A 27,731-nucleotide genomic window follows, 5' to 3' on the forward strand; every position below is an offset into this window, starting at 1 on the left:
CCATGTGGACGCTGGGAATTGAACCTGGGTCCTCTGGAAGAGTAATCAGTGTTCTTAACCACTGAGCCATCTCCCCAGCCCCTAAATTTTACTCTGGAGTGGAGAAAAGCTGTCTTCTCTACTCCTACAGACTCTGTGTCAGCAGAGTAGTTGCCCAACACGATTCTTGAGCAAATGCCTCACACATGCTGTTCCGTAAGCGATGCCAGAAATGCAAGTTCTGATAACAAAGCCACTGATTCCCTGGCTAAAGCAAGGCTGTGAACGGGCACCTGGAATTCTCCCAGGCCAGTGGGCACAGTTGTCTTAATTGCTCATCTAAATCCACCTTCCCCATGATTTCAGTTTCCTGTGACTGACCGAACAAAGGACCACATGTGCACTGGCGGAAAACAGGCACATTTCTCTCGGCGCAGTTCTGGAGGTCAGGCTCTGATTTCTGAAGCATTGGCAGGGCTGAGAGCCAGCTGGAGGCTCCAGGGAGAATCTGCTTCCTTGCCTCTCAACTTCTGGAGCTGCCCATATCCCTTGGCTGGTGGCTTCTTTTTCTGTCTTCGGTGTCGCCTTCGAGACTTTCATATTTCACAGACACATTACCCTCTGTCCAGTTGGTCTGCCTCCCTCCTATCAGGTACAACCGGGTGGTCAGCTTCATCTTTTCAGTTCAGAGCTCTTCATGGAATCAGCAAAGCCCATATTCTGCATGAAATGTGACAACTCTAGGTTCAAGATTAGGTGGCAGACCCCATGGTACATAATATGCAGCCAGCATTTAGCATCACCCTGTAATAGCCAGTGGGGTGGTTCTGTCCCATACTGTGTGTCAGGTAGTGTCTGGGAGGAGACTTTTGGGTCTTATAACTCAGGATACAGGTAGATGGAGGCTGGGGAGGCTGCCAAACACCTTGCAGTGAAGAAAGCAACCGCGATGAAGAATCGTGTGTTCCTCGATCTAATCACACTGAGGTTCCGCTCCTTTCATGGCTCCTGACACCAGAGATTGGTGTCATCCTGTAAAAGGCCCATGAGTATGGATATAGGAACACCAGGACACTAGACACCGTCTCTTGGTGCTGATAAAGAACGCAGACTCCTCTGAGGGTAATTTGGTTCTGTTTTGGTTTTTGAGACAGGGTTTCTCTATGTAGCTCTGGCTGTCCTGGAACTCATTATGTAGACCAGACTGACTTTGAAATGAGAGATCCACCTGCCTCTGACTCCCCAGTGCTGGGATTAAAGGCATGGACCACCATGCCTAGTGATGTTTCTTTTTCCTTTGATAGTAATATTGGTTACCAACTTGATGGGACTTATAACCAGCACTAAAGCAGGTCACTGTGTGTGTCTGTGAGAGAGTTTCTAGATGCAGCTAATTGAAATGGGAAGGCCTATCCTCAGTAAGCAGCAGCGTGTTATAGGCTGGGGTCCCAGACTGAATGAGAAGGAGAAAATGGGTTGAGCATCAGTATTCCTCTCTCTGAACCTGGCAGCAGATGCAACGACTCAACACCTCTGCCACCCCGCCTTCCCCACCATGATGGACTCTACCCTCACACTGAGAGACAGAGTCATCCCTTCCTTCCTCAAGCCGCCTTCGTCAGGTGTTTTGTCACAGCAAACAGGCCAACAACTAGGAAAGAGCCATTGCCCCGTCTCAGGCATGGACCCTCCATTGCATTTCTCCTATGGCTAAACTAGAGGAGGTGGGAACCCCTATGAAGCTCTTCTGGCCATTGGGGCTCATTGAGTTGCCCCAAAGGCCACTCTGGGAACATGGTGCAGCCCAGGGAGGAAGCAGTTCTCCTCTCAAGGAGCTTGAAGGTCAAATAACAGCATTTGAAGCATCCAGCGGAAGAGCTAGCTGCACCTTATGTTTCCCTGGGCTCTCCCTCCTAAGACATTGTCAGAAATATCAAAATACCGTCTCCACAGCCAGCGGATGAGGGCGAGCCTCCGGGACTCTAGAACAAATGTCAGCTACTCAGCTGCACGGTCAGGGCTTGTGGGAGCCTGGATCTGCTTGGCTGGAACTCAGGAAGTAGGCCCTCTTCTTCTGCCCTCCCTGAGGAGTCTAGCAAACCCCTTCTCACTGGGCAAAGAACAACTAGACCACACCCAGTCCCCTGTGGCTACCAAACATGATGGCTTTTGAATGGAGTCTGAGAGAAGTCCTGGAAGGAACTGGGGTTCTGCCACAAGATATCTAGCGTGGGTATAGCCCATTCCTTGAGTAAAGAAGCAACTAAGACTTAATTTATCTTCTGCGAGCCAGGGGTAAAAATACAGACTTTGAATATGCAATGAGTAATGACTCTTTCCTTTTATATAACTGTGCATATATATACACATACTATTTCTATATACATACACACGCACATGTATATATAGCATGCATAAATATATGAACCAAATATATGTAGAATGCTTATTAAGAGTACAAGCATATGTTGTCTTCATATGTGTATATATATATCTTCCATATGTTCTTGAAGTTATATTCATGTACCTATTTATTTTTGTCTGTATCCAACAAAATGTGAGCCCTTAGAGAGAAGAGACCTCTGCTTTGCCCATCGCAGTACCCTGAGCCCAGTACTGAGAAGTCTTAATTCCCTGGGTGTCCTCTGCAAGTGCCTGCAGAGAACATTACTCCTGATACAGAAAGGCAGGAGCATGACTTAGAAGGAGGCTGCATGCTGAGAACCGTTTTTTGCTCTGGGCCCTAAGTCCTTGACACCAGGGGCCCCGGAAGAACCAGTGTGCCTTTGATGGCGTAGTACCAACATCAGCCATTGCATTGGGTGCTTCTATGGTATCAAGAGTAGAAGTGGGGATAGAAGGGGTTAGCTGTGTTTGCAAAGGACCACTGAGAGGGAGTGACAGAAGGACCCCCTGAGGGACACAGATCCACAAGTACAGGCAAACCAAGGCCAATGCTTGGTGCTCACAGGGACAGCACATTTCCTCTAGGTGATGGTCTCCAGACCACCCAGGGAGCAAGCAGGGAAGCCCTTCCCCAGGGCATGGCAGTGCTTCTGTGGAATCTTCAAAGTGGGATGACTCTGCAGAGGCTCACTGTGCTGCAGTCTCCTGGACTGTGTCACGAGGCTCAGAATTCCTGCTTCTGGTGTGTGCATCTATCTGGCCTCACAGTGAGGAGCACCACAGCCCCCATCTTGAAGACCTTCCCCCCTTCCTCCTCCTCAGCATAAGAGATGGCCAGAGTACAGGGACACTCTGGGAATCCCCACTGCCCTCAATTTCATTTCACGTACTGGAAGCCCCCTTGACCTTGAGCCTCGACCCTGGATCCTTCTAAACTCCTCAACACGTTTTCCCCATGTTTACTGAAGCTCTGTCTCTTGCACTTCTTGGCTGCAAGGTGACCTGGTGACCTCATGGAGCTTCCCTCACCACCCCACTAAGAGCCGCATGAAGTTCTGCTGCCTTTCCTAGCTTTCTTCCTGGCTTTGTTGCTCTCTTTCAGGCTCCTATCACTCCCTAAGAGAAAATAAAGTATTTGCTTTATCACTCATTTACATGACCCTCTGGCTTCATGAAGGAACGGGGGGGGGGCGGCTGAGTTTGTTCTGATTCTTAATGCATCTGTCCCCAGCGCCCACACTATGCCAGGCATACAGTAGGTAGTTAATAACTGCACCCCCAGAGAAAGTCATGAAATTCCAGTTGCAGTTGCCACTCAGGTTTCTGAACTTGCTGCCCTCTACACTTTCTCCCAGAATCCACCTTGGCTCCTGACCTGGATCAGGGAGGTTAGGCCAGTGAGACTCCATCCCAGTATCCAACACAAAAACACACCGAAATGGCCAAAGACCATTTTATCTGTGTGGATCAACAAGATAAATTTAGTTTGCTTTTCTTGTGATCTTTTTCTTTGAGTCTCTCCCCTCTCCTCAGCTGTCAAGAGTAACCAGAGGTAAAAGAGCAACCCCAAGGTGGGGGGGGGCACAGGAGATCTCTGTCAAATGGCTACATGTTCCATCTAACAGCACAGAGACCTGCTTAATTGTGACTTTAGACAACAAGGTGTTTGGAGCTAGAAGGGTGGAGAACTGGAGCTTCAGGGCCAGCAGATCCTATGTGTAGACACCAAACAGAACCTTCATGTCAAGGCCTCAAAAAGAGACTGGGAAGGGAGTTGGAGAGAGGCTATCCAGGGGACACAACAGTGGCCATGTCTGGCTAGAGGCATCCCCTTGCCATGCCCCTCCATCCCAGTGATGCATTAAGAGGTGGCCAGAGGGGCCAACAGAACCTTACATCTCTTTCTTTAGCAGAAGCCAAGACAGGACTCAGTCAGGGCATTAAGATTCTCCATGGAAGACCTGTGTGACACTGTCTATGATCCCACTGTTCCCCAGGAATGGTGGACCAGGGCTAATGAGCTGAGAGGAGGGTTTCCTTCCACTGGAGGTCTGCCCGTCAGCACTAGCACAGGAACAACCATGACTCAGCATGGAGAGTGCCGGTTCACTTGTTGTGTGCAATGAGATGGTTGTTGCAGTAACAGATTTTACTTATTGTTCCCAAGGAGCCAAAGCAGGAAGCTCATAGAGCTGGTCCATAGCATACACCTGTGACCTTCAGCGCCCATGGCCAAGTTATGGTCACTTTCCAGCTTTACTCTATGTTAACCAAGGGGGATGGGCAAATGGTTGAATACAGAAAATTCATATTGGAAAGTTAATCTTCACTTGTATATATTAATAACATTGGGAAGCGGAGCCTTTGGGGTTGGATGAGGTCATGCTGCTGGGGCCCCCACGACAGTAATGAGTGGATTTATAAAGAGGACTATCCTGTGCTGTAATATGATGTCATAAGAAGACCTTCACTAAATAACAAAAGAGATGTCTTGATGGAAGGGGCATTTGGGGGTTACAGAGAAACCTGGTGCTAGGGAAATTCCCAGGAATCCACAAGGGTGACCCCAGCTAAGACTCCTAGCATTAGTAGATAGGGTGCCTGAACTGGCTGTCTCCTATAACCAGATTGGCGACTACCATAATTGTCTTCAGAGAGACTTCCTCCAATGGAACAGAGGTCCACAGCCCAGCACTGGGCCAAGCTCCGGTATCTTGTTGAAGACGAGGAGGAATGATTGCAAGAGCCAGTGGGGTCAAAGCAACCCACAGAAACAACTAACCTGGGTTCATAGGGGCTCACAGACTCTGGACCAACAGTCAGGGAGCCTGCAAGAGATCAGCCTAGGCCTTCGACATATGTGTGACAATTGTGTAGCTTGGCCTATCTGTGGGACTCCTAGCGGTGGGATCAGAATCTGTCCCTAAGGCTTGAGCTGGCTTTTGGGAACCTATTCCTCATCCTGGGTGGCCTTATCCAGCCTTAATACAAAGGGAGGCGCTTATTCCTACCCCAACTTGCTATGCCATGCTTTGTTGACACTCATGGGAGGCCTGGCCCTTTCTGAACAGAAACAGAAAAGGAGTGGATGGGGGTAGGGGAGGTGGTAGGAGGGAATGGGGGAGAGGAGAGAGAAGAAACTTCAGCTGAGATATAAAATAAATGAAAAATTTAATAGATAGATGATAGATACACAGATAGATAGACAGACACATAGATGATAGATAGATGATAGATAGATAGATAGATAGATAGATAGATAGATAGATAGATAGATAGATGTACATAGATAGATGATACATAGATAGATGATAGATAGACAGACAGACAGATAGATGGTAGATAGATAGATGATAGATACACAGATAGATAGACAGACACATAGATGATAGATAGATGATAGATAGATAGATAGATGTACATAGATAGATAGATGATACATAGATAGATAGATGATAGATAGACAGACAGATAGATGGTAGATAGATAGATGATAGATAGATGATAGATGATACATAGATAGATGATAGATAGACAGACAGATAGATGATAGATATAGATAGATAGATAAATGATAGAGATAGATAGATAGATAGATAGATAGATAGATAGATAGATAGATAGATAGATCATGTATTAGCACCATGTTCTGGACACCAAGCCTCCAGAAATAAATCTCTATTGTAAATTTCCAGCCTCGGGTGTTTTGTTATAGCAACACATGTTTTTTTGTCCTGAACCTAAAAAGGATTTGAGCTAGCACCTATATGAACCAGACGAGAAAGAGTCTAGAAGCATCTTCTTCCCGAGGAAGAAAGAACTAGAGGAGGAAGGAACTGAAGTGTTCCATGGGTGTTGCAGCCAAGAGCCAGGCCCCAGCCTTTCTCCCCCTATAGACCAGTACAGGAGCTTCAACCTCTAGGAGGAGAAGTTTGCCTGGGAAGACAGAGAAGGGGAAGCTGAGTTTTCTTGTGTGGCACTCTTTGTCCCCACCAGAGGAAGAAAGGCTCATCTCAGCGGGATGGTGGGAAGGGATGGGCTCTTGCCTTTCTGGGTGGTTCAGATGCTCGCTATATGTTAAGCCAAGGTGAAGCTAAGGTTCAAGTGTCTGCAGTGTGCATTCATATGTGATGTGTGCACACAGAGAGTGGAGGAGGACACTCTGCTGTGTGAACCACCAGAGGATGCTTGGCTTCATCACTGTGCCTCTCATTCACTTGAGACAGTCTCTCATTCCACCCGAAGCTAGGCTGGAGGCCACTAAGCTCAGTGATCCTCTTGTCCCCACCCTGCAGGGCACCGATGTCACCAGCGCATGTGGCATGCCCCAGCTTTTTCTTGAGTGCTAGAGATGGAGTTCAGGTCCTCGTGCCTGCACAGCAAGCCCTGTGACCCACTGTGCCATCTCCCCAGGGCTGGATGTGAGCAGAGCCCACAACTGAGGGAGACTGGAAGAAGAAGCTAGCAGGAAGCTGTGACAGTTGAGATAGAAAGGCATCCAACAACTGTATCTGAGACTAAATGTTTGTTTAAAGGAAAATCAATGCTTCAGCACGTCTCCTACTTCTTAGATTCCTTTATCTTTCTTAACTCATTCTGTCATACATTAGTCTGGAGTTATCCGTGTTTATTTATTTGTGTGGGTTGCAGGGGGCACATGCTTTCCACGGCACACTGATGTAGAACAAAGGACAATGTGTGGAGTCCCTTTAGGTGGGTCTGGAGGATTGAACTCGGGCCACCAGGCTTGCACATCAAGCACCTTCACCTGCTGAACCATCTTCCCTGGCACAAAATGTGGAATTGGGAGGGGAGGGTGGAAACTCCACGGACAAGGCATGGTGTGTGGAGGTCTCTGCGTGCCATGACAGTTATCTCAGGGCAGCAAGAAGAATAAAAGTCCTTTGTGTGCATGCTGGTTGCTGTGACCTTCGGCAGCTTCCTTTCCTGTGCTTCATCTTCCTGTGTGAAAAACAAGGGGACCGGACCCCATGGCTTCTGTGCCTGGCATCTCCCACCCATGTACAGAGTGTAGAGCCCCAGCACTCCTGCTAAGTGCTATAGCATGGCACTTAAGATAGCAAAGTAATGGTGTGGGCTGTCCTTCTGTATATGTGTTGCTTTTATTGGTTAACGAATAAAGCTGTTTCAGCCAGTGGCTCAGCAGAATAGAGCTGGGCGGGAAAACTGAACTGAATGCTGGAAGAAAGAAGGCAGAGTCAGTGAGATGCCATACTGTAGCCTCCAGAGGAGACAGGCACCGGACAGAACTTTAACCAGTAAGCCACAGCCCATGTGGCAAAACACAGATGAATAGAAACGGGTTAATTTGAGACGTAAGAGCTAGCTAAAAATACTCTTAAGTTATTGGCCAAGCAGTATTGCAATGGGTGGACGAGAAATGAACAAGCAGCCTCCTACTACAGTCTACTGGACATGCTGTCATACGCCTGGTGTCCCAGAACTGAGGCAGAGTAGAAACAAGAGAATGGCGACAAGCTCAAGGTCAGACTGAACTAGCTAGTGAGTTTCAGGTCAGCCAGTGCTACAGAGAGAGACCCTGTCTCAACAAAACACAAATAAACAAAATCTGTCTGCCCGAGTCACCTCAGAAGATTCCTGGGAAGACACATGCCTCTGAGGTGCTCCCTGAGCACAGCTGGTCCGTGGTGTTCCATCTAGTTCCATTCTGGGGTCATAGGTCACTCACCCTTCAGGTACCAACTCCATTTCAAGCACCCACTCCATCCAGGGACTTCTATTCTTGCCCACTAACTGACGGACAGAGTGGAGGGCACACAGCTCAGACCCAAGGGATTTGCACCACACTGGACATGGGCAGCAGCCCACTCACCCCTCACTAATTGGTGGGACTCCTAGGACAGGTCCGTCTTCTTCATCTCTGCCTGGAAATGCTCAGCTACGTAACTGCTGCGATTACGGCTTCTAGCCCACAACGTCTGTGAATTTCTGTGGGGCCTACTAGGCTCTTCCTCTGAACGCTGCCTTCCACCCCACCCCCTGCTCCACTGCCAAGTTCTAGCCGTGCTGAATGTTTTCACTTTCAGGTCAGCGCCACCGTGGTCTTCCACAGGGGGAGGCTTTTCCTACCTCAGGGCCTTTGGGCATGCCGTTCCCGAATGACGGAAGGTCATTCGGTGCCTCTCTCTTTGTTGTTGACACCCAGCCTAAAGGAGAGCCCCCCCCCTCACTAAAGGCTTTCTCTGACTCCTGCCTCTAAGAGGCTCCCGCCAGCCCCGCAGCTAGTTCAGGCCTCAGCAATGTGTTTACACGTGACAAATTTCTTCTAGAATCATGCCCAAGTCTCCGATGCTAGGCTGTGTGCTGTGTGTGTGTGTGTGTGTGTGCAACCCAATAGACTTTCACAACGCCCCAAAGCAACTCTTATTTCCATCTTACATATAAAGAAACCCGGCTGGAAAGGAACCTTCCCACATCCTAAGTCTCCATGGCTGAGCTCGAGTTGTATGTGGCTCCCTGCCTTCCCCAGTAGCCCAGGCTGCTTTCCAAGCCCGCCCTAAGCCAGCACCCCTGCCAAGATGGCAGGAACCTGAACCAGCGAGGAGATGGTAGCAGCCTTAGCGTATGCCTAAGTACCCTCAGCATGAATGGCACAGAGAGGGGCGGAGCTATCCCACAGCCAACCAGTCAGGGCTCAGGAGCTCCATCAGCAAAGGGATCTACAGTGGAAACAGCCAAATGCCAAGGCACAGCTTACGGACTGCAGGGTCGGAAGGTATCGCAGCCGTCCAGGAGACCAGAGACCCCCTGGCCAGAGAGAGAAAGAGAGAAGGCAAGTAGGGTGGGCCCTCTTCCCCAGCTGTCCTGCTATCCCAGACCACGGATACTCTTGCAAGCCTCAGCAGTCAGGGCCTCTGGGTCTGGTTCCTTCAGCGGTGTCTCTGCTTTAATACAACTAGCAACACGGCACTTACTACTCTAGAGAGAGTCTTCCCATGGCGGGATGGAAGGTTTCTCATTTCCTACCCACTGAAGGTAGAACAGTTCCCCCAGAGTGTACATTGGCATCTATGGTATTTCTTCTTCCCCATTTCTCCAAACGTTAGGATTCACACATCCCAAGTCCCCCTCTGCTAAACATCCCATTTCTCCCTCCGTGTGCCACCTCGGGTCCCTTCTCAATCTAGAGCCTGTTCTGGCGCATCCCTGACTCCCTGGTATGTGCTCTGCGACACTGTAGGCTAGGCTAGCCATCAGCTATAAATAAGGCCACTGCGGTCTAACCTTGGCATCCCTAACAGCCAAGAGCCTTTCTACCCCAGAGCTTGCATGTCTGGACAACGCTCTGTGGCTTCTGAGGGCCCTATGGAGACGACGTGATGCCACAGTGGGGAGCACAGGGCCCCTTTGTGTGCTCACTGGAGCACCCACCACTTCAGTCTGTTGCTACTAATGAGCTGCGACATCGACATGCGTCGGAAGCAAGATCCTGACGTTTGCAATGTCAAGACCTGCCATGCCTCAGAGTGATTGGCACATGCTGTCATTAGACCTGGTTACCCCATTCCACGGATGTGGAAATACCAGGGCCCAGGGCGAGGCAAAACCAAAGGGGCCCCACACCGGATTACATCACCAGGCCCCTGCTCTGCTCTTCTGAACAAAGTACCTTGGGAACAGGGGTGCTGAGGAAAAGGCCAAGGAGACAAATGAGGCCGTTGCAGCGGGGGTGGGGGGTGGGGGGAGGAGGTAGGGGAGGTGATGGCGGTGGTGCGGGGGAGAGGCCGACGGGCACTCACAGGGCAGCGTCTCTGCGCTATTCTTCTGGATCATAATGCAGAGCTGTAGCACCAGTTGGGGCGCGCTCTCCAGAAAGGTCTCCAGGAGGCGCAGCATGTTGACATCTGCGTATTCGTACATCATAGCCCAGTAGAAGCGTCGCTGGTGTTCCTTCTGCCGCTGGCTCTGAATCCCCAGGTACATGGTGCGGATATACCTGCGGGGAGACATGGGACAGAGCACACGTGTGGGTGGGGCTTGCAGAAGGACAGCGACCCGCCTGTGGTGGCATTTCCCGACTTCCTGCTGAGGTCCCCAGGAGCTCGAGTGGGATTCAGATTCAAAAGGATAAAGAGGTGAGGCGTGGGGTCCAGTCATGGGGGGAGCTGGCCCTACGAGGGACCCCAGGCCAGGCCTCTCCATCCTGCCCTCCACTTACACATACGGGAAATGGAAGCATTGACCAGATGATGCCCCAGGCCCATCAGCTGAGTATTTCAGATGAGCTCAGAGGTAGGTGGGTTTCTTGGGGTACAGGATCAGGGTGGAAGTGGGAAACATTCCACTAGGGTTGGCATTTTTGTTACTCCAGACAGGAAAAGAACTAACTTGTGATGCTCCTAAGAGCCACTCTCTGACTGGCCATACCCACATGTGGAGGAGGTGGGTATAACCCCATAGAGACCAGTTGGACCTCTGAAAGGTTACACCCCCCCCCCCCATACCCCGCATGGTCTCAGTCGGCTGAATGGAGGCTCAAGCAGAAATTGGCCCAAGGTTATTGGCCTCCAAGGCCTGTTGGGAGCCTCCGGGTCTGGACAGTCACAAATCTGTGAGGAGCCACAAAAGCGCTAGGAAGCGGGTCTAGCTGGAGAGCCAGACCCTCCTCTTCAGTGAGGAGGCTTCACAGGGTGGGTAGCGAGCACATGTATGGAGGTCCCCCTTCCTGTGTTAGCCTCACCATCACCAGAATTTTCTGGAGCTTTGTCTCTAAGGATTTGGTGGCTCTACTCAGCCCAGCCCTCAGCCTGGGAGGCCACTCAGCCTATGGGTGAGGGCCAGGGCGGAGGAAGAGCCCAGGATATGGTGGACCTGTCTGGGTGGGGTCCTGTCCAAACACAAGGGTCAAAAAAGTAGAGCTTCCGAATGGTTCAAGAATGGAACCATACACACAGAGACACATTCCTCAGCTGGAACCACACAGACGGCGCACAGGGTTGACAGCCCCCTCAGGCTCCCTGGCCCTCGGGCACGACCCACTTGAGCCTGCTGGATAGCCCTCTCTGTCCTCTCCATGCAGTGACACCGGCACGTGCTGTCCACTCCGGCTCCGTAAGAACCCCTCTTCACGAGGCGCCCAGAGTGCTCTCAGAAGATTCTGGAGTGCAGGCAGGGAGACCCCTCTACCATCTGGTTTCCCAGTGCTCAGAATAACCCCCAGCACTCCTGGGGGCTTAAGGCCTCACCTCACCTCCAACATCTCACCAGCTCTCCTCTCCTGCTCCCTCAGACCTCTCTCTCTCTCTCTTATCTGTCGTTCTTGCCCCCCCCCCCGCCACCCGGAGCGCAGAAGCCCTGCGTGAGTAGGGACTTGCTGATGGCACCCTGGTACATCTCACTGCCTAGAACGGCACCCACGGAAGAAGCAAGTGCATGCTGGGAATGCCTCTTCTCTGGGGCTGGGGACTCCGAGCAGGACCAGAATCTCACAACATCCTCATGGCAGACCCTAAGCCTGCTGGAGAAAGAGGCACGAGAGACAAGAGAAAGGCTGTCCTCACGGCCGCGTAGGGGTGTCACCCGAAGAGTGCGCAGGTGGGAAACCATGCTCAAAGTCCAGACTGGAAAGCACACATTCGCAACACACGTTTAAAACTGAAAGTGCTGCGACCTCTGGTTGCAAAATGGGGGGGGGGGGGGGGGCTTCACTCCAAAACAACAGTTGTGTGCTCAACCCGGAAGGATGGAAGCCCAGTCACCTGTGAGCAGGCCTGATGATCGCCATTTCAAAAGTGGGGAAACTGAGGCTGAGCACCAAACTCTGGCTCTATCGTGAGCTTGCGCTTCCTGCATATTGCTGCTCTGGATACAGAAGTTCTAGGTCCTTCTGTATGCCATCGAGGAACCAGGGAAGGGCTTGAGAAGGGAAGCGCACTGAAATAAGGGAATGAGCTGCGGGTGATGAGACACCACATCTCTTTTCTGAGCCCTTAGAGCTGGTCCAAGCCCTGTGAGGTCGCCCTGCAGCTCATTGGACGGCCTATCGTATATGTGGGCTGCTTCCTCATGTGGCCACACGGTGGCGCCGGATCCTAAGTTTCGCAAAAAGGAGGCGCCACACCGGTGATCTCATACCTTAGGGCTGGCGCCCTCCTATGCGACAGTGCTTGATGCAGGGGCCACCTGCGAGCGGCGGCGCATGTTGGTCAGTATGCACCAGGGTCACAACTAAAGGTATGGTTGGTGCCAAGGTCTCCCCTTCCTCTGAAGGTTCTAGAAAGCTGCCTCGAACAGGAAGGCAGTCTTGGGGAGAACTCACCCACCTTGCTGCTGCTGGATTGACTACCTCATCATCTCCTGTTACATCCTGTCACACTGTCTCTCCTTTAGGAGCACCGGATCTTGCAGTGATCAGTATAAGAGCCAGGAGGTCGCCTGTCGGCTGCACACTGCAGGACCGTGTGACCCCAGGTTGCAGCCTCACCCTAACCCCTCCCCTCATCCATCCCCCGACCCCAGGTTTACCCGCCAGAGAAGGGCAGTCTGAGGCACTCTGGACTCCTGCCAGCATTTTCCATCATCCCCTTTTAAGTGTGTGGCTTCACAGTGTACAAAAGCGCGGCACGCACTTTACACACAGTAATCTGCATTTGAGTGCAAGGCATGGTTCTGAGCAATTGTGTTGAGTTAATGAGCTGAGAGCATTAACTGGCGTAATCCTCACGACCGGTTACAAGGAACCCGCAGCATCACCTCGCTTCACAGATGGCCGACTGAAGCTCTGAGGCAAAGACCTGGTCCTCAGTTTACCTAGCTGCACACAGAGCTAGGCAGAGCATCACCCTTAGGCAGTCTGGCTTTGGTTTATCACAGCAGTACAGATGAGACTGGCGAGCACGTCAAATCCAATCATACGTAGGAAAAAAATGGTGCAACAAAGCCAGATGGGGTTTATCTTGAGCACGGAAGACTGGTTCAAGTTTCCAAATTCAATGACGGCAGACTCCTTCATTAGCAAAACCCACACAGCACATCAACCCAGGCAGGAAATGTCTCTGACAGAATTCAACAACTATCCTTAATGAAAACACTCAACAAGCAAAGCCTAGGACGAAACTCCCCAGAAGCTTATGAAGACGCAGGACACCAGTGAACCCGCACGGTTAACTTCACACGTCACACACACAGGCTGACCGCTTTTGTCTGAAGACCGGGCACAAAGCAACGAGTTCTCCTCTTGCCCTCCTTCAACCTTGTGCCGGAAGGAGCAGCCGGTTCATTGGCTCACAATAAAGAATTGTGTACAGGCGACACAAGCAGGCTGCAGAGGGAGGGAGCCCAGCTCTGTCTGTTAGAGGCTTAGACGGGAAGCGCTAACATGCTTGCGCAAACGCATTCCCGGGACCTACGAGGAACTATCCCACAGAACAAAGGGAGACACAAGCCAACTACTTCTGTAGATTACTTATAGACAGCTGAAATTGAAATTTTAAAACGTTCCATTTAAATATTCCAAAAAGAAATTCTTAGATATAAGTCAAGAAGGCATGAAAGGTGTGTATAATGAAGGTAAATCACGTTAGACGTCAAAGACAGACCATTTTCATGGATATAATTTAGATGGCAACTGCCCACTGAAAGCTTAAAGTAATTTTTAAAGATTTATTTTTTTTTAGTGTGTGTGTGTGTGTGTGTGTGTGTGTCATGGGTAAGTGTACATGGAGGGTAACTATGGAGACCAGAAGATGGTATCAGATCCCCTTGGTACAGGCTGTTGTGAGTGACCCAACTTGGGATTTAAAAGTAGACCTCCACAGGAGTGGCAAGTGCTCTCACCCCTTGCCACCTCTGGAAACTAGGTTGAATGTAATTCTAAGAAAGATCCTGGCAGCTTTCGTCTGTGCAGGTGAGTCTAGATCAGCGTGTTCTAAAGCGTATGTGGAAGACAAAGGAACCAAAATCGCGGAACCAACTTTGGAACCAACTTGAAGCACTCACAATATCTGATTTCTAGGACTGAAAGGTACAATAATTGAGACGGTGTTGGCAAAGAGAAAGACATTGGCCAGAGTCTCAAATCAGACCCACATGAATGAAGCCAGCTGGTTGCCTAGGAAGGCGCACAGAGAATTTAATAGCAAAATGGAATTCTTCCTCGATGATGTGGGGATGACGAGTTGATCACATGGGACAACTGACTTAACAATGTATCACAGGCTGCAATATAAAACCAGAAAACCTTTAGAGAAAAGACAGTCTGCATTAACTGAGGAGTTCAACATGCCCGCAGGAGTCAACCCAGTAAGCTTCAACACTTCAAACTTGTTCTGTGCGAGGCATTAAGGGAATGAAAGGCAAACTAAAGACGGGATAAAACATCCCTGAATCCCATAGCTGACAGAGAAATTGAGCCCATGTTTTCTTCAGTGCTGTAACCACTGGCAAGTTACCCTTGTTCTAGGAACGGACCGCACACCCACACTCACGCAAGCAACGCTATTTCACACACACACACATACACACACACACACACACACACACACACACACACACACACACACCAGCACCAGCACCAAAGCCATGAAAGTGAGATATTCATCAGGAAGAGGTTTAGCCAGTGGTGGTGAAAGAGGGTAACAGAGAGGGTGTCAAATGTCATTTTCTTAAAATGTAACGAAATTCACTTCAAAGTTAAAGAAAATTAAAAAAAAAAGACACACAAATATCTCTTTTAGTAAGATACGGAGCTCTCTGAGTATGTTCCCAGGAGAGGAATGTCTGGGCCATAGGGTAGCACTGCTTTGAACTTTTTGAGGAGTCTCCTAATGGATTTCCATAATGAGTGTGTTAATTTGCACACCCACAGTGTGAAGGGGTTATTTTTTCCCCCCGTAGCCTCTCCATTTGTGTCAGAGTTGGTGATAGCCCTTCTGATGGGGGTCTCAGAGTAATTTCCCAATGACCAGTGATATAGAACACTTTAAAAATAGTTATTGGCCATTTGTGTTTCTTCTTTTGAAAATGGTTCATCTTATTAGCCCATTCATAGCTTAGCAGTTTTTCCCTCGGGGTTTAATTTCTTCGTGAAATTTAGACATTCGACCCATTGGAGGTGTAGCAGGGATATCTTCTCTCACTCTGTGGACTGTCTGTGGACTGTCTGTCTGTGGACTCTGGCCCCCTGTCTGAGGTGTAGCAGTGAAATCTTCTCGCACTCTGTGGACTGTCTGTGGACTCTGCTAATGGCTTCTTTTGCACAAACATCCTTGTTTGTTGCTGCTCCGTATAAGGGAGCAATGAAACGGAACCAACCGAGATGGGCATCAGGAAGTGAATGGATAATGAAAATGTGGTCCACGCCCGAACTGGAATAAAATTCAGCTGTGGGAAAGGAAGCAGAAAACTGCAGGAAAATGAGTGTGCTTGGGAAGCGTAAGACTATGTGAGGTGACCTAAACTCAGGGGAACCCCACAAGTGCTCACTCTCCTTCCCACGCAGACCCTAGACTACAATACAGACACACGTAGATGTAAGCAGGCCTAACCGTGGGCATGGCAAAACGTTTAGAAAGAAGACCAAAAGAGGACAATAGTAGGTCATGGAGAAGGCCGGGATGGAGGCAGAGGGACACACGAGCCCTGGAAAAGGATATAAAACTCTTGTTTAGTTTCACCTCTGCCATAATTTGCCTTCCTTCATGGCGGGCAAGTAAATAAAAGATATGATTGCCGGGCGGTGGTGGCGCACGCCTTTAATCCCAGCACTCGGGAGGCAGAGGCAGGCGGATCTCTGTGAGTTCGAGACCAGCCTGGTCTACAGAGCTAGTTCTAGGACAGGCTCCAAAGCCACAGAGAAACCCTGTCTTGAAAAAAAAAAAAAAAAAGATATGATTGACGGAGAAAGTCTAAAACCCTAAGCAAAGCCCCATGGCCTCGGGGTGGCCATTCTAGCTTCATTGAGGTCAACTGGGATCCATAGGGCTGGAACTGGAGAGATGTTTGAGCGACTTCTGTACACTGCCTTAGGTTTTTATCTGTTGGTTAATCCTGGAAACAGAATGTTGACATGGGCTCCCAAGAAGACCTAGCTACTTGGGAAACTGAGGCAGGATTTCTTAAGCCCAGGAGTCCAGGGTGAACCCAGGCAACACCGAGAGACCATTTCTCAATAAAAATTCAAATTATCAATATAAAATAAACAAGGGTTGTCTGGGAGTGAGGACATAAAGCTCATGTTTTAGTGACAATGCATGGTCTGTCCCCAAGTGCCAGTTAGTTGGAGTCCCACTTTCCCCAGGAGCAAGTCCATAATCCCCTGCCTACCGCACAGACCTAGAGCCTGAGAACTCAGAAGGCCATGCCTATGGACATCAAAGGGCCCGACAGGCAAGGAGATACTAGGAGGGGTCGGGCAAGTGAGATTTACCGCCTCTATCCTGCCCTTGCTCCTCTCACTCTTGAACAAAATCTTTGGGCTTAATCCTGGACACCAGCCTGGAAGATGACTTCACATGGCTTAGAGCAAGATTTCTATGGGTATACTGACACCTCTGGGCCTCTGGGTAGGGACTATTGGGGCATCATGAATTAGCCCAATGACCTCATTCTAAAGTACATGTCCCTTTGGACCAAAGCAGCTCTGGAGAGCTATCTATGTGGACAGTGATGCAAGGTGAGTGGCCTTAGCAACCATTCACCCTCCCATTCACTTAGCAATGGCTTTTCTCAGGAGCCCACCCACCTCTTGGGTCCCATCTGGCTCAGAGGGAGCCTGAGACCCCAGCCTGGTCTTAGTCCTTTAGTCTCCTCTAAGTCCTCAGGGTCCCAATCCAGGTTCCTACTCCAATCCAGGGCTTGGCCAGCTTTCTCTTTCTGGCTCTGGAGACCAGGAAGGCCTTTGGATAACATCTCCTCTTTGCCTGGGGTTGGGGCTCTGCTCTGCCTGCAAGTCATACAGTTGGCCCTCACTGCTTGACGCTTGCTTTTTTTTTTCCTGGACTTTAGGGGCCAAGCAGGGGGGTCCCTGGCTAGGTGCAACCCTACATGTAGCTACACTAAGGAAGATCTGGAACATGTGTGTAATTCCTAGTGAGCTTAACTTACAGCTAGAAGCTCAGGGAAGTGTGCGCTTCCATGTGCATCTTGTTCAGGAGGGCCTGACCCTGGAGGGACCAGAGTCCTGGTGCCTGGCAGACCCTGGTGCCATAGCAGATACACATTACAAAGTAACAATGCTAGTCCATCTGTCTCTGAACACAAAAGTCAAAAAGACGTCGGATATACCTGACCTTGAACTTGCAGCCTAGCGACACAGTGCATTGTGGGAGGTGGGTTGTTTCCTCTGGTGTCTATGGTTGACTGAATGCTGCGGTTCCCTGCCCGCTGCCCAGCATGAAGAGAGTGGGTGGAACTACACTCGGCCAGGTCAGGGAAAAGACCAAACTCAAAGTTCCATCTCCGGTTCTGTGCGTGGAATGATTTTCCACAGCTCTGCTGCAGTGCTAAAGCATTGCGACCTGAGTTGTTGCAACATCACACTGTAGCGGAGAGGAAACGGAGGGGAGGAGAGGAGAAAGGAGAATGGGAGAAGATAGAGCAGGGGTGGGGAGGCTGAGACAGAGACAGGAAGGGAAGAGAAGATGGGAGCACAGGAGAGGGGAGGAGAGAGCTGGAGCCCCCCAGGTTTGCCTCTCTCCTCTGCCAACAAGGGCATGCGTGCCAGTCTCCTGACTGACTCCAACCCCACGGGGTTACCGTGACTTTTCTTCTAGAGACCGCAGGTCAATCAGGGGGCCATGGAGCCCCTGAAAGTCACTGGAAATCTGCTGAACGACTGAGCGGAGACTATGGAAGGCCCTGAATTCCACCTGTGACCCTAAGTGACAGAGTAGGCCACCTGGGTGCAGACTGAGACCCCTTTTCTCCTCAGAGCATCTGCAGACAGCTATTCTGGAAGCAGAGCGGGCACAAAGCCAAATGCTCGTCAAGGAGCTCTAAGGTTTTACCAGACCCTGGGACACCTCTTGCCAACTTGCAGAACCACCTGCCCAGGGCACAGGTGTCTTGCACACAGTGACTGCGACCTTAGATGCCAACCACTTTCCTTTTGCAATAGGCTACTGAGCACTTCGCCGGCAAGCCGCACCATCCCTTGCTGGCTGGTGTCACAGAAACAGGCCGTTGCCCCAACTTCAAGGCAAAAGGAGGGAATCAGAGAATCCACTCCGTGCCACCATTTCTGGCTGTCCTCTTGGGGTCTGGATCACCATGCAATCTACTCCTGAAGGGTGGTGTATCAGAACTGCAGTCAGGTGAGGTGACGATCATGATCCCCCATGCTATATTGGCTGGGCCACACAGACCAGGCCTCTCACACACCAAGAAAGACTTGATGGCTCCTGGAACAGTACTCAGCTTTAGAAGGCAGAGAGTGGACCTCTCCTCTTGCCTCAGGCTATTCTGGGGCTTTCTATGAGAACATCTGCTTTGACTGAAAGTCTGAGATCATCAGGCCAGTAGGCATAGCATGACCTATGACCCACCACCCCTTGCTTGAATCCCGGGAGGTGGTCTTCAAGGCCCAAGGCTACAGTAATGTCTCCACCAGCAACAGCACATATATGAACAACCTGTGGGACAGCGGGCTGACCTTTTCATGGCAAAGAGTTGTTTAGTCTTTTTCTGGAAAGACCTAGCAAGACAACCTCAAAGGCAGAACAGGGCTTTTTCTCTGAAGTTAATAATAAGCAGCCACCTGCAGGACTCCTTGCTGCTTTGAAAATACCTTTGTGCGGTGTTCCACCTGGACACATGCCGCCGTGCCTGTGGGGCTACCCGATGAGGCTCTGCCCTTGTCCCATGTGGGTGCTACAAACATATCATATTCCCTCGCACACATATGCACAGCTGAACCTGCCCACTCCTCACAAGACACACAGCACACGGTGTTCACAATACCGTACACTCCACATATATGCTGCCCTGTTCCAAACGCACATGTCCCCACCTCACACACTACATGGACTGTCCACAGAGTGTGCACATGTGTACACACACCCCAACACATGCCACACAACACACACTTGAGTCCGATTTGCACAGACACTGTAGACACCGTCGCGCCGACACGGCTGTATATCCACAGCCCATCTGGATTGCTGAGCGGGAGATCTGCCTGGCTCTGCTGCCCTGCAAAGAATCTTCTCCTGGTTATTCATTGCCATCATGGCCTTCAGAAGGAAAGGGACAGACTCAGAGAAAAGCCAACCCATGCTGAGCTATGGGGCCCCTCTAAGAAACCAGACCATCTCACAGAGATAAGCACCCCCCCCCTTATTTAGGAGTCAAGTGAGAAAGGAGGAGAAAGGGTCCCCAGATTACATGATACCCTGTCCTCGTTCTTTTTTAGATCAGGCTGGCCTTGAACTCACAGAGCCACCTGCTTCTGCCTCTCAAATGCTGGGATTAAAGACGTGCGCTACCATGCCTGGCCAACATCCACATTCTTGAAGACAGCTGAGCTAATGGTCACCAAACCATTTGAGCTCACTGGGGGCTCAGTTTGCCAGGTCTTGCCTCCAGCCGGCCTCGTCCATGCCACTGTACTTCCTCCCTCCCCCGGACAGGCTGATTTGGGAAGCCTGACCCATCACAGTGACATGGAAGTGTGATGTTCTCAGATCTGCCTCTTCAAAGTGGAAGGGGTGCGGAATCTCCTTCCTGTGTATTCTGTCTGTTTCCGGACACATCTCAAGATCAAAGGACCAGAGTCAGTGGCTTATGTGACAGCTGTGGAATAAAGTACCCAGAGGAGGGGACAGCAGTGCGGAGACAGCGGCTGCCTGGCTTGTGTAGGCCTTTTGTTTATCTAGGGCTCTTCATCACTTCCATTTTACAGAGAAAACAGGCCAGTCTGGATGTCATCACCCAAGTGCCTGTCCCTATGTCTTTAGTAGCTACATCCCATGATTGACACATACCTGCATGCGCCTCTCACCTGATGGCTCTCCACCCATAGGCTCATAATGGTGGTTAGGTTCAGTCATTACCTGGTGTGGGAGGTCTTTCTGTAAATGTGTTGCTTTTACTGGTTAATGAATAAAGAAGCTGCTCTAGGCCAATGGCTTAACAGAACATAGCCAGGCTGGAAGAGATCTATAGAGAGAGAGAGGAGGTGGAGTCAAAGAGATGCCATGTAGCCCCCAGAGGGGAAAGATGTGAACTATCAGCTAAAACCTTGCCGGTTGGCCATAAGCCTTGTGGTAAAATATAAAATAATGGAAATGGGTTAATTCTAGATGTAAGAGCTAGCTAACAATATGCTTAAGCTACTGGCCAAACAGTATTGCAAATAATATAGTTTCTGTGTGATTATTTGGGGAGTCTGGGCAGCCAGGAAACAAACAAGAGGCCTCACACAACAATTACCCTCTGCCCACGATCCTCCCAGGGCAGACTGGGCTCCCTCTAGATGACTAATCCCATGCCAGGGTTATTTCTTGTCCCTTGTCCTCGTGTCTTAATAAGACAGGGGCCTCGAGCGTGGGAGCCTCAATGTGGTAACAGCTTCCTTTCACTGGAGGAAATGAGTCTCCTCCATCTTGAGTGCATGTCCTAATATGCATGCTCTTCTGGATGCTTTAGGATGAAGAAGCCAAGGCAAGAGGACGCAGCAGGATGTACACTGCGGACTGACCTGGATGTCTCTGCCTCTCTGTCCCTCCCTTCCTCATTTACTCCTTTGAACAATGCTATGACTTAGATGACCTATTAGCTCCAAAGTGAAGAGATGTAAGTTCAGAGAGTAGAATGGCCGTGCCATACAGTCAGATCCAAGCCTCTCTCTGCACGATTGTGTGGCATGTCCATGCCCACCACGCAAGTCTCTCTCCACGTGGTCACAGTTCTCCTTCCTTTCATTGCACACTCACCCCGTGCTGGAGTCACCTGTACACACAGATGCTTCTCTTGACACATTTTAACCCTCAAGATGGCATCTAGAAGCTCAGGGCACATGTGCAGTCGGTGTGCCAGGGCGAGCCTTGCGTCTGTTCTGGTGGAAAGCTGCTTCGGCCATCAGATGCCAGCAATCTTGGATTTGAGCACGGGCGGCCCAACGTTTCCAGAGATGGACATCTGGAGTGGGCCCAGAGCTGAGTCAGAGCCAGCAGAGATGGGGGTGAGCACTAGGAAGCACTTAGCAACTGGAGCCAGGAGGGCAGTGTAAGGGAGCGGGAGCGGGAGCGGGTCCAGATCCTTCAGCTCCAAGGGCAGGGCTGCAGCTGCTGACCTCCAGAGCTCTCCCAGCTTTAGTGCTTATCATGTGCTCAGAAGAACCACGCACAAGTCTCATCTCTCAGCCCCCTCAAAACCATGCCAAAGACTGGATGGGTCCAGGTGCTGCCAGGAGGAGTCACCAACACAGACCCATAAAGGCCACAGGACTCAGAGGCCACGGGCTCTCTCCTGAGTATGAGGGTGGATTCTAGAACCTTTAATAGGCAGGCTGGAGTACACCTCTCTCTCTCTCTCTCTCTCTCTCTCTCTCTCTCTCTCTCTCTCTCTCTCTCTCTCTCTCACACACACACACCAGCTGAGAAGCTATTGACATGGAGAGAGGTGGAGGGACCAGCTGCCAGCTCAGCCCCTGTGTGCAATGCATCAAATCAGAGCTATTTTTAGCCCTTTTCTCCCAGTGTCGATATCAGCCGAGCTCTAGTAGGGGGGCTTAGAGAGAACAAACCAGAGAGCAGGCATGAGATGGCGCGGGTGAGGAAGAGCCCCGTGCAACCTCTGGAAACAGGCAACTGCAGTAAACATGCCCATGGTCTCCCGGACTCCAGGAAAGGCCGCATTCCCTGAGTCCTCCGTTTCTCCGTCCCTCATCCGCCAAGAGCACCCACTGCTCAGCAGCCGGGGCAACCTCATCAACACTGTAGAGCCACAAGGGTTGGAGTGGGATCAGCCAACATAGGAGGCTGAGCAAGGGGGTCTAGCTCAACTCAACTGCTCACCTTCCTATGGTGGGAGTCCACTCAATCTGGGTTTGGGAAAAGTCAATTTTGGCATGGAAATCAGAAGTTCAAGGTTATCCTCAACTATAAGAGACCCCGTCTCAAAATAAAGTGAGAAACGAAACGAGAAAATGTGCCCGCTCAGCGATTTCCATTTTCCCCAGTGTTCTCTCCTCTGGTTTCCTGGAACACCTCCACATAGCTGTGTCCTCCCCACCATCCATAGTATTTGACTCTCTCCTACAAAAGGGAAGGAGCGCCCCAGCAGCAGACTGTGGGCTGTAGTCTAGGCTCTTCTCCATGGATCCAGCCACCTGTCTCTACATCCAGGGGGACATAATTGCTCATGGACACTCCCTAAATGGAAAGCAGCCAGGGCCCCCCTATGCCGTGTGTGGAGCCAGGGCTTGCCCAGTCATGAAGGAGTTAAAGTCAGCAGGAGACGCTGGTGATCTTCCAAGAGGATGCCTGTCCTCCATGTAGCACATCCACAGCGGTCCCCGTTTTACAGATGTGAGAAATAGAAGCAAATGGTCTCAGCTCATCCAAGTGCACAGGCCAGAACGCATAGACTGTGCTGTCTGCAAGCAGCAGCTTCCGGGAGTAAGGATGCCAGGAGGAGGTAGAGCCCAGCAGGGGTTCAGACCTCAGCCTTGTCCCTGCCTGAGGCTCCACTGCATCCTCTTCCTGCCTCTTTCCTTAGTACAAAGCAGGACTGGACAGATGGGCGGGGACCAGAGGTGGAATCTCCCCACTGCCCGCCCGCAGACCTCACTTCTAGATTGTCTTAGCCTGGCCAATGGGTCACACAGGGGTTCCCCAGAGCTCTGGATCCACAGGCTGCCCAAAAGTCCCCCTGAAGGTATTGTGGTAGGGCTCCTTTCTTCCAGACCAGGTGCAGGGATCCCCCCTCTCTCCAGGGACCCCGTGCAGATGGCAGCACCCATTCCTTCTGGGAACCAGCAGGAGCTGAGAGCCCCTCCTGAGCCTGCAGCCCCAGGTAGAGGAGTGGGCTATGTGAGGACCATGCACCTGCCTTCTCTGTCATCCCCACCTTGGGCCTCAGTCACCGCTGATGTGAATGGGGACTGTGAGGCTCCAGGATTCACTAGCAGAACTGACTGACACAGTCCTGCCATGGTCAGAGTCTAAACTTTGTGGCAGGCTCAGGACAGAAGGGCCAGGCTCTTCCTCAGACAGAGATATGAATTATTCACCAATTTGCCCTTCAGCACATCGGGAAATAACCCAAGCCAGCAACCACATATGATACTGCTGGCAAGCAGGGAACTCTCTGCTCTCTGGCAAAGCTCCTCCCTCCCAAGGTCACCCAGGAGCACTTCCTGAGGCAGCTGGCTTGCTAGACATTTTACACAATCCATCCTGTCCGACCCCCACATCTGCCCCACCAGGCCGTTTCTCTTGTCTACCCATTCCGCACAGGAGAAAGCAGATGCACAGAGATGGTGAGTCACTTGTCCAGTCACACAGCTGGGTGGGTGTCGGGTGTGTGTGTGTGTGTGTGTGTGTGTGTGTGTGTGTGCTAGGGTTCACTGAATTACACAGAGTCACATCCGCCTTCCTGAGCTAGTCCTGACCCAGCTACCTGAAGTCAAGAGCACACAGCATCCCAGGTCCCCATCCGTGGAAGTCAGCTTCCACCTGGAGCACACAGCAAGCAAAGGAGTAAATAGTGATATGATGTCATGCCAGGATGGGAAAGGGAGGGGAATTGGGGACAGAAGTGACATGGGACACAGAGCCCCTGGAGCGAGTTGCTGCGCTCAGCCCAGGGAACAGCCAGCTCACAGTTCAGAGAAGCAGACGGTTGGAGGGACAGCTAAAGCAACTCTGGGCAGACAGCAGCACGGAAGATTTCTTCTCCAGTAACAGTCACGGCCCCTGGCACGCAGCACCCAGATGCCTTAGCTTTTACTCCCAAGTGTCCCTACTCTCATGTAGGAGTCCCCAACTTCCGAGCCTCAGTGTTCTCCCAGTCAAACAGAAACACTGCTTTACACGGCCTTATGGCCTCGCCCCACATCCCACCTTAATGCTGATGATGGACACGTGGGACCATAACTAATCTGCCCCTTAAGCAGGAGGGGTAATGTTTCCTAGGGTCCCCTGCTCCTCTGCTCACTTGGCCCCACCTCTACGACCCCTTCCTTGCCAGTCGCTAACCAGCACCGGGACCACACAGGGTCCATCCAGAGAACCCCTCACATGGCGTCCCTGGTGGGTTGGAGGAGTAATGTTTTCTTCTTGCCTGGTCTGAGTTGGGCATGGGGATTCTGAGCCTGGTCGGGCTGTTGACATCAGGAAGGAAAGGTATGGCGGGGCAGGGGGCAGGAGATTTATTTCCCTACCCTTCCTTCAAGGAACTAGGGGAAGCTGGCAGCTAAAGGTATTTCTGGGCCAGGTGAGGAGGGCAAGAAGGAAAAGGAGCCTCAGCACAGGTGTCTAGTGCCCTAGGTGCAGTCCAAGTTCTGCCAAATGGCCTCCCCTACACCCCTCTCTTCCCAGAGTCCTCCATGTGTTTCAGCCCACCCCACACAGAAGGGACCTGGACTCATCTGGAGGGCCCATTAAGGACATTCCTCCTTGTAGGGTGGCCGGGGCCTGTATATTTTATAGTCTAGCACACATGGTCATGCACACTATACCCAGCAACGGGAAAGAAATGTCAGAACCTCTTGTTTGGGGCATGCGCCTGCCAGTCTAAGATCACTCCATCATGATGGCTGCGAGGCTCCCATAACCTTGTGCACTTTTGTGTATCTTGTAAAGGGGTGGGGGAAATGCTGGATGGCCTGCCTCGTTCCTCCATCTCTCACACAGCTTCATTCACAGGAGCTCCGGGTGTGCCATGCAGCAGCTTCAGCACGTCCTCAGAGTCCTGCACCGTCACCATAGCCTCCTTCCAAAACCTCAGCACACACCCAAGATCCTGCACCCGTTAGCTCCCTGTTCACCAATGTGTTTTGGTCAGCATATCCGAGACGCATCAACCAAAGGACTCGTGGGAAGCACGGCACAGCCTGGTGTCTGCACGGTCCACTGCTGGGCAGCGGGTATCAGCGCCACACTCCTTTGCATCCCTGAGTCACTTCACACTGTGAGTTTGTGACAGTTAGTACACCAATCCGATGGATGCTGTGAGGAAACACAAACCTACGCATACCATGTGCCATGTACAGACTTCTTTACGGGTGTATGTTTTTGCCTCTCTTGGGTATTTCTCTAACTGGGATTTTTGGGTCATAGGTTAACTCTACGTTTAACTGTCGGAAAAGCTTCTAGGCATCTATAGAGTCGTCCCGTCATTTTACACACCATCAACAATGTGTGCAGATTCCAATTCTCCACATCTTCACCCAAGTTGCTAAGATCGTGTTTTGAGCTCATTTCGGCTCTACTGGCGCTGTTAGGTGATATCTCACCATGGTCTCCACGCATCCTTTTCTAATTCCCAGTGATGCTCAGCTTCTTTTTACTTGCTCACTGTTAGTATGTCTCAGAGGAATATGTATCTGAAGAAAGGTTTATTGGGGTCATTTGTTTACTTGTAAAGTAGACATTTTCTCTGTTATTAAGAGTTTTTGAGGGCTGGAGAAATGGCTCAGCAGTTAAGAGCACTGACTGCTCTGCAGAGGACCTGGGTTCAGTTTCCAGTGTGGCACATACCAATTCCCAGGGAAATCTGATACTCTCTTGTGGTACACACACACACATAGGCAAAACACTCATACATAAAATAAAATAATAAATATATCCTGAAGAGAAGTATTGAGTCCATTCATTTAAAAAACATTCTCTATTCTGTACAGTCATCAAAAGTCCCCCCCCCCAAAAAATCCCAGGGCCAGATGGTTTCAGTGCAGAATTCTATAAGATTCTTACAGAAGAATGAATACCAATACTCCTCAAATTGTTCCACACATTAGAAACAGAAGGAACATTGCCAAACTCTTTTTATGAGGCTACAATTACCCTGATAGCCAAACCACACAAAGACATTACTAAGAAAGAGAATTACAGGCCAGTCTCACTCATGAACATTGATGCAAAAATACTCAATAAAATACTGGCAAACCAAATCCAAGAACACATCAGAAAAAAACATCCCAGAGATGAATAGATGGTTCAACATATAAAAATCTGTCAATGTAATCCACCATATAAACAAACTGAAAAAAAAAAAAACCCACATGATCATCTCATTAGATACTGAAAAAGCCTTCAACAAAATACAACATCCCCATATGATAAAGGTCTTGGAGAGAGCAGGGATACAAGAAACATACCTAAACATAATAAAGGCGATACACAGCAAGCCAACAGCCAACATCAACCTAAATGGAGAGAAACTCAGAGCGATCCCACCGAAATCTGTGTTTGTTGTCATGCCTAAGATTTGCCTGACTTAAGGTCATGAAGATTTTCTCCTACAAGTCTTATACTTTTCACTTTTGCATCTGTGTCTATATCCACTATGAGACAGTGTGTGTGTGTGTGTGTGTGTGTGTGTGTGTGTTGTTGCATTTGGATATCCAGTGGTCTTAGCAACATTCGTTCAAAAAGTGGTTTTGCCCAGTTTAATAGTCTTGGCACCTTTGTCAGACATCTATTACCCAGGCATGCTGCAGAATTTAGCTCTGGGGTGCGAAGAGGGCTCAGCAGATGGGAGTGCTGGCTGTGCAAGGACAAGGGCCTGAGTTTGGGTGGGCCCTGGCACCCATGTAATTAGCTAGGCCTGTAGCCCCAGGCAGTAAAAGGTGGAGACATAAGGATCACTGGGGCTGGTTCAGTGAGCGACTCTGTGTCTGAGTCACTGTTCTGTTGTGCAGGGACACCATGACCAAAGCGACTCTTATAAAAGAAAACATGTAATTGGGGTCTTGCTTACAGTTTCACAGGTTTAGTCCATTATTATCAAGGAGGGGAAACGTGCTGGCACACATGGTTCTGGAGAAGTAGTTGAGAGCTATAGCCCGATGCACAGATAGATGTATGGAAAGACAGACAGATGACAGATAGACAGATAGATGATAAATAGATAGACAGATAGATGATAGATAGATAGATAGATAGATAGATAGATGATAGATAGATAGATAGATAGATAGATAGATAGATAGACAGACAGACAGACAGACAGATTGGGCCTGCATGAGCTTTTGAAACCTCAAAGCCCACCCCCAATGAGCACCTCCTCCAACAAGGCCACCCCCTAATCCTCAAATGGTACTTACTCCCTTGGGGGCCATGATTATTCAACCCAATACTCTGCCTCAGAGTAGTAAGGCAGACAGTACTATACCAAGGAACCTATGTCCTCCTCTAGTTCAT

General features: G+C 50.3%; 1 protein-coding gene across 1 annotated transcript in view; it reads right to left on the reverse strand.

The window, feature by feature from the left end:
* Xkr6 (XK related 6) overlaps window positions 1-27,731 on the reverse strand; it is a 205,846-nt gene that overhangs the window by 9,022 nt on the left and 169,093 nt on the right. The window contains exon 2 of the mRNA XM_050152294.1: window positions 10,167-10,363. Coding sequence (XP_050008251.1) covers window positions 10,167-10,363 — 197 coding nt within the window. The remainder of the gene's footprint in view (window positions 1-10,166; window positions 10,364-27,731) is intronic.

Source organism: Alexandromys fortis, unplaced genomic scaffold (assembly GCF_014885135.2).
Source record: "Alexandromys fortis isolate MF-2015 unplaced genomic scaffold, M_Fortis_MF-2015_v1.1 scaffold_75, whole genome shotgun sequence".
Lineage (NCBI taxonomy): Eukaryota > Metazoa > Chordata > Mammalia > Rodentia > Cricetidae > Alexandromys > Alexandromys fortis.